At 38.2% G+C, this 11,137-nt stretch overlaps 1 protein-coding gene across 1 annotated transcript; it reads left to right on the forward strand.

Annotated features, from left to right (window-relative positions):
- The first annotated feature begins 9,805 nt into the window (after positions 1-9,805).
- Positions 9,806-10,835, forward strand: LOC125123975 (olfactory receptor 10Q1). The gene has a single exon (XM_047774151.1). It carries the CDS (start codon positions 9,845-9,847, stop codon positions 10,802-10,804), a length of 960 nt encoding a protein of 319 aa, XP_047630107.1. The 5' UTR covers positions 9,806-9,844; the 3' UTR covers positions 10,805-10,835.
- Positions 10,836-11,137: the final 302 nt, after the last annotated feature.

The raw sequence follows: 11,137 nt of genomic DNA on the forward strand, positions 1-11,137 counted from the left end.
AAAGGATACAAATGAACTTATTTGCAGAACAGAAACAGACTTTGAAAAACTCATGTTTACCAAAAGTGACGGGGAGGGGGGCGGACTGGAGGTTTGAGATTGGCATATGCACACTGAGGTATATGACATGATTGGCCAACAGAGACCTACTGTATAGCACAGAGCACTCTACACAATATTCTGTGACAATCTACGTAAGAAAAGAATCTGAAAGAGAATGGATGTGTGTACATGTATAACTGAATCACTTTGTTGCACAGCAGATATTATCACAACATGTACATCAACTATTCTTCAATAAAACTTTAAAAAAGAAAAAAAGAGAGTTCATAGACTTTTAGAGCTGGAAGTATCCTTCCTTGGCAGTATCCAAGTAAGTCCACTTACTCCAACACGTCCTGTCACAGATGAGGAGGTTCACAAGGGAATTCAACTGCTTGCTGACACCAACAGCTACCACAGGGCAAAGCGCATAATTAGATTCCAGGTTTCCAGATTCCCAGGCTAGTGTTAAATTAGTGCATTATACATGGTCCAAGAGCTCAAGCTGAAATGAATGTGTGACTTCAACGATGCTCACTGGGAGACTGTCTGGAACACATCAGTTCTTCCCTTTGGGTATAGAAAAGGAATGAGGATAGCCATCTACAATTCCCAGATACGGAGCCCCTGTCATGGCTCAACAGTAACAAACCCGACTATTACCCATGAGGATGAGGTTTCGATCCCTGTACTCGCTCAGTGGGTTAAGGATCTGGTGTTGCCATGAGCTGTGGTGTAGGTCACAGAGGTGACTCGGATTCCACATTGCTGTGTCTGTGGCATAGGCCGGCAGCTGTAGCTAGATTGGACCCATAACCTGGGAACCTCCAAATGCCACAGGTGCAGCCCTAAATAAAAAAGAATTACCAGATAAGCATTGCCTATGGTGACCATGCAGAAGAGTTGCCCATTAGTATTGCTTAGTTGTCAGCTCAGTTCTTCTCAAATATTTTCTTGAGTTGACTTCAGTTTAAGGAAACCCTGGGGAAATTCCTCCTCTGTGGGGACCCATTAATTTTAAAGAGATTTCATAAAGGACACCAAATAACCTGACTAAATCAGGCATGAATGGACTCTGGGTGGATGTATCATAGTCTATTTTCTATCATTACGGAGATAGTTCTTCTCACCCAGGACTTAACATATAGGATGATTCCACAGTATCATCCTTCCAAAGGGTGTTCCTCTCATCCTGCTTCACCCTGATCACAGATTTCTAAGAGGTGGCTCTTCTCCTGAATATTAACATGCAAAGGACACTTTTGTCCATTCTCACCTAGACATTATGGAGGTATCGTATACTGTCTACTTGTCCTGTTCAGGAGATCCTGCACAGCACAAGGTTCGTGGATCCTTGCTCCGTTTTATGCCTTAAGAAGAGGACAAGCCAGGTCAGTGAGCTCTCTGAAAGAGCTCCTCTATCCTCTATGGCAAGAACTTCTAATATACTAGCAAGAAAGTTTAAGCTGATGGAATGAAGCAAATTTCAAAGCGGTAAGAAACTTCACTTCTTTGATGGATTTGATTTTGATTTTATTTCTAAAAACAAATACAACAAATTTCTGTAGCTCTTTACAGTTGGGGAAAAATGTGTGTGTGTGTGTGTGTGTGTGTGTGTGTGTGTGTTGAATTGTGGGAAATAAATGAATTACCAGAGTAGGTACTACTACCCATTTTGACAGATACAGGAAAGGGACCTCTGATAAATGTTTGAATTACCTGCCACCATGTAAGTAATAAGTATAAAGCTAGGGTAAAAGTGGTAATTTTTGCCTTTATTTTGAATATTCTGTCCACAGAAGTATCCTAAAAAGTACGGCATGGACCTCACTTTTTTCAAGCAGAAATATGTTATAAACATTTAATGGTGCTTCGTGGGGTGGGGGGGTTATTTTGTGGGGAAAAAAAAAAGAAAGTACTGCACAGCAGCTTGGATCCTGAGTTGCTGTGGCTGTGGTGTAGGCCGGCAGCTATAGCTCCAATTGGACCCTTAGCCTGTGAACCTCCATATGCCGTAGGTGCGGCCCTAAAAAGAAAAAAAAAGTATCCCATGGTCCCAGCAAAACTGGAAAATCTTTGAGGTAAACTTAAGCTGTTTGCTTTACAATAGGACCTCATAGAACTTCGTTGCAATGATATGCACTGTGAGTCTTGAAAAAAGGTGTGAATGTTTTCTAATGTGACCATGAAATTTTTCATTTCTGAGGTGTCATGAAGAAGTCTGCTCTAAGGAACATAATTTAGGAATTAGCTCCTCAGAAGGTGTTTCTTTTCATACATGTCATGTTGTGTTGTGAGGCTGAAGTTAGCGATGTCTTATAATTTCCTTATACATCTCCGCATAACTGCGCCCAAGACTTGGGGTCATAATATAATAAATGTTTTTCTGCTTAATTTACTTATTTATTTACTTATTTATTGCTTTTTAGGGCTGCACCCATGGCATATGGAAGTTCCCAGACTAGGGGTCGAATTGGAGCTGCAGCCACCAGCCTACACCACAGCCACATCAAAGCCAGATCCCTGACCCACTGAGCAAGGCCAGGGATCAAACCCACATCTTCATGGCTGCTATTCAGATTCATTTCCAAAGCATCACAATGGGAACTCCCTAGATTTTCTTATCGATAAGCTCTAGTGGCTTTGTAGTTGAGATGAGAAGAAAGTTTTATAGAAATTCAGAGGAGTAAAAGATGAGGACCACAGGGTTGGGGAAAGATGGTCATGTTTTTTCATTTGTGCCAGTGGCGAGATGACTTCAGGGTCATCAGTCAAAAGAGATGAATTTGAATGACAAAATTAATAACGTTGAAAAATTGAACATGAGGAAAACTTTCACAAAGATCATGCCACACATCCTGAATGGTACACCTAGTAGCAATGATAACAGGTATTCTTATGTTTCATAAAAAGCTGAAGAAAATCATGTTTCTACTGAACAACAATATTAGCTTCACCAACTACGTTTTGATCAAACTCTACAGTGCAAAAATGGGACCACCTAGTTATTTACCATATTTTATCTTACTGTACCACAAATGTTTTGCTATTAAGAAAAAAAGCCAGGAGTTCCCATTATGGCTCAGTGGGTTACAAACCTGACTGGTATCCATGAGGATGCGGGTTCAATCCCTGTCCTTACTAAATGGATCCAAAATTGCTGTGAGCTGTGGTGTAGGTCACAGATGCAGCTTGGATCTGGAGTTGTTGTGGCTGTGGCATAGGCTGGCAGCTGCAGCTCCGATTAAACCCCTCGTTCAAACCCATAACTTCCATATGCCAAGGATGTGGCCCTGAAAAAAAAAAAGCAAATGTGTACTTCAACTGTGAACTTATGTCACAATGGATGATATTCAAGAAAACATGGAGAGCCTTTTAAAATAACCCCCAGAGGCACTCCAAAAATGGTTTGAAAGAAACACCATTAGAATAAATGAAAAACCTTTGAAAGTGACCTTTGAAAGGTAAAATTCTAAGTACAAATTCTGATATGTTTTATTTTTTAATAGATTATAGCTTCTCCTGGAATATATGTGCTAGTCTTTTCCCTTGAAATTGTCCTAACACAACTTGTCCTGACAGATATCAGGTTCCAATGCTCTAGGTCTCACTTTATCCACTGATTAAGTATGTTTTGCACCATATTTTGGCTGTTCCCATTGAGGTACAAAGCTGCTCATTTGCCGTTCATGTCTTAATAAGGTAGATTCTTTTTTAAATGTGTTCCTGAGTCAAGGTCTCTCTTATTTGGTTTTGGCGATATATAATCACATTATTTTACAGAAATCTCTCCTCCATTTTTTTTTTCTTTCTTTTCTCTTTTACTCTTCTTATTGTCCAGATTTAGCAGAGCGACTGCAAAGCCAGGGAGGATAAAGCTCTAGAGGAGCCTCACGATCCACTCTGGAAAAGATAAAAACTGAAGGGTAAATAACCAAAGGACACTCACCATTGTGAGAAAAGAAAAGGGAAGGTAGTTATGTTCACTGGACACCTGTTATGTACCAGGCACATTATGTATTTGAAACATTTAATTTTCATGAATTTCCTTTAAGGCTCCATATTCACAGCTCCAACCACACATGAAAGAACAAGTCGCATAATTAATGTAAATATTAAATTAACAAGGGAACTAGGTTTCACATTCAGATCGAATTGACTACAAAAATCCACATTTTACCATTCTTCCTCCTCCACATGATGTGAAAATACCAAAAGATAAAGGAAATTCTTTAATTTAGTACATAAGTGCAAAATTGAGTACGTGAAATGTAAAATTTGTAAACATAGTAAAGTGTAAGCCATACACTAAAATCTCACCAACCTGGTAGCACTCATTGTTAACATTTTGAGGCATGTTCTTTTCTTTTTTATGAATCAAAATAATTATTTTTAAGTGGGATTATGATATAATGCTTTTTTATAATCTGCCTTTTCACGAGCTTCCCAATCGTATTAAATATATTTCTGTGACTTTATTTTCAAAAGATTGCCGTGTCCCATCATGTGAATAGACCACACTAAATTTAGGTATTCTCTTATTTTTGATATTTAGAGTGATACAATATCTCACCATTATATTGAAAGCTGTAATGAACTTTCGTATCAACAATCTTCACACATACACATGGTTAGCTTATAAGAATAAATTTCTTAAAATATTATTGCTGAAACAAAGTGAAGGCATTTTTTCACATCTTTTATTCCATATTACCAGATTGCTCTCTACACATCTTTATAGCACTTTATTCTTCCAGTAGCAGGATTTGGGAATCTATCTCTCTTTGCAATTTTCGCAACACCCACTATTATCTTTTCTCCAAAAATGTCAGTTTCTAAACAGAAAATAGTATCCAATTTTAATTTCATATTTGTTTGAATAATAATGAAAGCAAATTTTTATACACTTGTTCGCCCATACATTTTTCTTTTTTGAATTGCCCCTTTTCCTAGCAGCAGATTTTCTTATTGTAAAATTTCATTTTCGGAGTTCCCGTCGTGGCGCAGTGGTTAACGAATCCGACTAGGAACCATGAGGTTGCGGGTTCGGTCCCTGCCCTTGCTCAGTGGGTTAACGATCCGGCGTTGCCGTGAGCTGTGGTGTAGGTTGCAGACACAGCTCGGATCCCGCGTTGCTGTGGCTCTCGCGTAGGCCGGTGGCTACAGCTCCGATTCAACCCCTAGCCTGGGAACCTCCATATGCCGCGGGAGCGGCCCAAGAAATAGCAACAACAACAATAAAAAAAAGACAAAAGACAAAAAAAAAATTTCATTTTCTCTTTAGTTTGCTTACTGTATTCCTGACACACAAAACTTTTAAATTTTTATTCTGTCAAAGTATCGATATTTGTATGTCCTCTGCTCATCTGGTTGTACTCAGTCTGAAAAATGTTCATCTATATTATCTTCCAGTTTTTTTCCAAATAGTTCCTATTTGTGCTTATTAAGTTTATCTACCAGTGTGTTTTTAATTTTCATTCATTCATTCATTTTGGTTATCGTTTGGAGAAAGGGCATTTCCTAACTAGTATAGCTGATTTTAAAAGAAAAACAAAGCCCTGTGACTCAAAGCATAAAATACATACTTATCCTAATGATTGTTTTAACTTAAAATATGCAAAAGGACATTATTCATCAATCTTTTGATATATATCTAAAGGGCTTGACTTTGAGTTTGTGTTATCTGGAGTTTAAGCCTTTCATCTCATGCATCATGTATTAATTCCAGTTTCAGCTTTTACAACACCAGGTGAGTATTTAGACCTGTGACAAATATGAATATAAAATTATTCAAAATTTTAGCTTTTTCCTTCCCATTCTTTTACAGTGGTCTCTATCACATATTATTCCACAGGAAAATTAGCAACTTGTTAATTATAAGGTATTTCTGAAGCATTCCATTTTTTTGTTTACATCTCCAGGACTTATCTATCTCATAATGGAAATCCGTACTTAAAAACCTTTATATTCACATGTTATCAGATTTTGTAATAATTAATAAAATAATATCATTTCAAAAATGAATGTAAATGGTCTAGGTAGGTTTGAAGGAAATCCGATTATATGACTTATAGACATACAATCCAATTTATGATTGTAGGAATGCTTAAACGTAATAGAGAATAAGCTACAGGTCTCTTGTGTTCAGTATACCATAGGCATCATCTAGTATATTGTACAGAGAGAATGAGGAGCATTTGTTAATCTAACCTATGAGTTAAGTAAAGATTAGTTAAGAGACCCCCTACTACATTTCATTTGGAACTAACCACCATAATGAATCTGTTATTCATCTTAATTTTTCAATTGGTTCTGTTGTGTCTTAAATCAAACAATCAGATCGTCTGTCTCCTTTTTCTGTCTTATTGCATTGGCTACATAATAAAACACAATACTAAATAAAAGTGATGCTAGCCTTTCAATGTCACTATATGTAAACTTAGTCAAATGTTTTCTTATGCAAAGAGGAGACTCTCTTATAAAACATAAATCTCACTTAAACCTATTTTCAGAAACAAGCTATTTTCTCAGATTATGTTAAGCTATTTTATCGTATATGCTTGCTCACATTTTCCTTTGTTTTCAGTCTTTTGCTCTCTTTATTATATTTACTTTTTAAAATCAGATCATTTGGAATGGATATGCTGTGTGTTTCTTCTACTGATAATTATTATTCAGAATTATATGTTTGATGGAGTTCCCGTCGTGGCGCAGTGGTTAACGACTCCAACTAGGAACCATGAGGTTTCAGGTTCGATCCCTGGCCTTGCTCAGTGGGTTAAGGATCCGCAGTTGCCGTGAGCTGTGGTGTAGGTCGCAGACACGGCTCAGATCCCGCGTTGCTGTGGCTCTGGCGTAGGTCGGCGGCTACAGCTCCAACTTGATCTCTAGCCTGGGAACCTCCATATGCCACAGGAGTGGCCCAAGAAATGGTAAAAAGACAAGTAATAATAATAATAATTATTATTATATGTTTGAATAGATATTTCTCTAACTAATCACATCTAAATGAAATAGCTCTTAAATCCTTCCCTTCGTAGATTGAAGAAATTAGTATACTCTGACTTCTCCCATCCTTCCCTACCAATTTCTCAACTGTCTGATTGTGATTTTAAATATGCATAATTATTTTAATTTTTTGCGTTTTATATTATGTATGTTTTCAATAATAATTAGTGGAAATTTTTTTTGCTTTTAACAGTATTTTCATTAGCCATTTAGTGTTAATTACATATTTTAATCTTTGATTTTTCAAATTAAGTTTATGCATTACATCTTCCTCCATCTTGAATTATGTATTTTAATTAATCATCCAGCAACTCAGAGTTTTCGTTGAGGAATTTTTTTATTTGTATTTAGATCGACATACAAACACACCTCATTTTATTGCCCTTCACTTTCTTGTGCTTCATAGGTATTAAATATTTTTTTACAAATTGAAGGTTTGTGGCAATCCTTCGTTGAGCAAGCATATCCACACCATTTTTCCAACAGCATTTACCCACTTGGAGTTTCTGTGTCACATTTTGGTAATTCTCACAATATCTAAAGCTTTTTCATTGTTGTTATATTTTTTTACTGTGATCTGCGATCAGCAATCTTTGATGTTATTATTGCAAAAAGGTTGTGACTGAGGCTCAGATGATTGTTAGCATTTTTTTAGCAATAAACCATTTTTTAATGAAGGTATGCACATTAGTTAGACATAATGCTATTGCACACTTAATAGACTATAATATGGTATAAACATAACTTTTGTATTAGCTGGGAAACAAAAAAAATCTATGGCTTGCTTTATCACAGTATTTGCTTTATCTCTGTGGTCTGGAACTGAACCCACAATATCTGTGAGATATCCCTGTGTTTCCTCAGCACTTGTAAATCAGAGAAAGTCTTTCTGTTGCTTTTGAACATAAATCACTAAAGCCTGAATATAGAATTCTTCCACAAGAATTTTTTTTCTTAAAACTCTGTAAACATAGCTTTATTGTCTCTTGGGGTTTTGTATTGAAAATAAAACTATAGTTCAACCTGTAGAAAGTTCTTACTTGATAGGCACTTTTCCCTTCACAGATGCTCATAAATCTCTAATATCTATTTGAATTCAGCTACTGCATTTTTAGTTTTCTTACTGTCTTTTCTTGACTCAGGCAGCCCCACTTCATTTTTAACATATTCACTTAGAGGTTCCTTTAGTTGGAATCTGTCCAAATCTTAAAAGTTTATGTTCACATTTGAAAATGTTTTTAAATATTCAAATGAGAGGAAATACATAAAGAGGATATATTAGAAAGGATTGAAAGAAAATGTGTTTGACTAGTTTTGTATGGACTCAAAACTGGATGAAAAGTGAACAACTCATGAATAAATAATAGCATAGCCCCAAAAAAGTGGGATACTATAAAGTAATGGAAAGAACAAAGTCTTGCTACCCTAAACAACAAGAATAACTTTGCAGACATAGTGCTGAAGCCAGTTACAATAAAATACACACTTTATTGTTATATATATAAACTGAAGCATAGCTAAACTAATCCGCAGTGATAAAAACCAAGATGGTAGTTATCTTTGTAAGGGATAAAGACTGAGAGAAGACATAAAGAATGCTTGTAAATAACTGGAATTTTTTTTTTTTTATTAATCTTGGTAGTGTTTATACTGGTATATTTACCGTGTAAAAAATCAAGCTGTACATTTAGAATTTATGAAGTTCTCTGTATGTGTTATATTTCAAAAAGTTTTACCAAAAAAGTAAACATCACATCCATGTACTAATTTCAAAAATATCTACAGCTACAGTTGGTCCTATTTATGCACTCTGCACCCTTGGAGTCAACCAATTAGAAAATATTTGAAAAAAAAATTTTCCAGAAAGTTCCAGAAAGCAAAACCTGAATTTGCCAGGCATAGGCAACTATTTACACAGCACTGTATTAGATGTTATGAGTAATTTAGAGATGATTTAAAGCATACAGGAGGATGTATGTAGGTTATACACAAATAAAATCCTACTTTATGAAAGGGACTTGAGCTTTCGTGGATTTTGGTATCCAAGGAGGACCCAGAAGCAATCCCCCACAATGCCGAAGTGCAACTGTATACAACTCATATGTTTAATTAAATACAAGAAAAGAATTAGCCCTCGTCAATTGGATTTTAAATGCCAGAATTACAAAAAAAAGGAGTTCCCATCATGGTGCAGTGGAAACAAATCCGACTAGAAACCATGAGGTTGTGGGTTCGATTCCTGGCCTGGCTCAGTGGGTTAAGGATCCAGCGTTGTTGTGAGCTATGGTGTAGGTCGCAGACACCGCTCGGATCTGGCATTGCTGTGGCTGTGGTGTAGGCCAGCAGCTACAGCTCTGATTAGACCCCTGTCCTGGGAACCTCCATATGCTGCAATTGCGGCCCTAAAAAAAAGCAAAAGAAAAAATAAAGAAAATAATAATAATAAAAATAAATAAAAAAGACATTTTTCGGAACATCTGGTGGCAGCTCTGTCACCAGAAACTTCTACACATTAGACACAATCCCATTCATGAAGATTTCCAAGGAAAAATATACCATGTCCTCTCTTGTGAATTCATTCCCAAGCACTGAGATTACAAACCGGATGCACAATAGGTAATTCAAAATCAAAAGTCAAATCTTAACTCCCTGATTCTACTCAGGCAATTAAATAACTCTGCAAAGGGAGGTTCTGCACTTTCTTTTTTAAAAATTCTATTGGGATATAGTTGATTTAACACTATTGTATTAGTTTCAGGAAGGTTCAGCACTTTGCCCTTCTTTTGCAGGAGACATGGTGGCTGGGAGCCCTGTGCTCAACCAGTCGGGTCCCCCCGAGTTTGTGTTCCGCGTCTTCACCACTGTCCCAGAATTCCAGGCGCTCCTCTTCCTCCTCTTCCTTCTCCTCTACTTGATGATCCTTTGTGGAAACACAGCCATCGTCTGGGTGGTGTGCACCCACAGCTCCCTCCGCACCCCGATGTATTTCTTCCTGTCCAATCTGTCTTTCCTGGAAATCTGCTACACCACTGTTGTGGTGCCTTTGATGCTTTCCAATATTTGGGGGGCCCAGAAGCCCATACCATTGGCTGGCTGTGGGGCCCAAATGTTCTTTTTTGTCACCCTTGGCAGCACTGACTGTTTTCTCTTGGCAGTCATGGCTTATGATCGCTATGTGGCCATCTGCCACCCACTGCACTACACTCTTATCATGACCCAGAAGCTGTGCATTCAAATGGTGACAGGTGCCCTTGGCCTGGCCGTCTTCTTGTCCCTGCAGCTCACCTCCTTAATCTTCACCCTGCCCTTCTGCGGGCACCTCCAGGAAATCAACCACTTCCTCTGTGACGTGCCTCCGGTCCTGAGGCTGGCCTGTGCTGATATCCGCATACACCAGGCCGTCCTGTATGTCGTGGGCATCCTCGTGCTGACCGTCCCCTTCTTGCTCATCTGTGTCTCCTATGTATTCATCGCCTCCGCCATCCTGCGCATCCGTTCTGGGGAGGGCCGCCGCCGGGCCTTCTCCACCTGCTCCTCTCACCTCACCGTGGTCCTGCTGCAGTATGGCTGTTGCAGCCTGGTCTACCTGCGTCCAAGGTCCAGCACCTCAGAGGATGAAGACCGCCAAATCGCCCTGGTCTATACCTTTGTCACCCCCTTACTCAACCCCCTGATTTACACTTTGCGCAACAAGGATGTCAAAGGCGCTCTGAGGCATGCCATCATCAGTAAAGCAGCCTCTGACACTAATTGAAGGCTTAGGGGGACTGCGGTGGGTGTCTGTCACTTGCAATGAAAATGGCAAATATAGCATAATACTTTCCCACATGTTGCAGATGATACGTATTTTCTGCCATATTTGCTCCATGTCCACAATCTGCACTCATTTTCCAGCATGTCAAATAAGATTTGAAAATTTAGAACTTTCAATGTAGGAGCTCTAGACTACTGGTCCTGCTATAAAGATCACAGCTCACCAATGTCAGTTGGTCTATCAGGAACCTCCCAAACATGCTACGAATAAAGTTTGATACTTTTACACCTTTAGACATGGAGACAATGATATCAACATATCCCATGAAGCATG

Source organism: Phacochoerus africanus, chromosome 4, assembly GCF_016906955.1.
Source record: "Phacochoerus africanus isolate WHEZ1 chromosome 4, ROS_Pafr_v1, whole genome shotgun sequence".
NCBI classification, from domain to species: Eukaryota; Metazoa; Chordata; class Mammalia; order Artiodactyla; family Suidae; genus Phacochoerus; species Phacochoerus africanus.

Coding starts and splice junctions, on each gene's coding strand:
- LOC125123975 (XM_047774151.1), top strand. CDS start 9,845: ATGGTGGCTGGGAGCCCTGTGCTCAACCAGTCGGGTCCCCCCGAGTTT.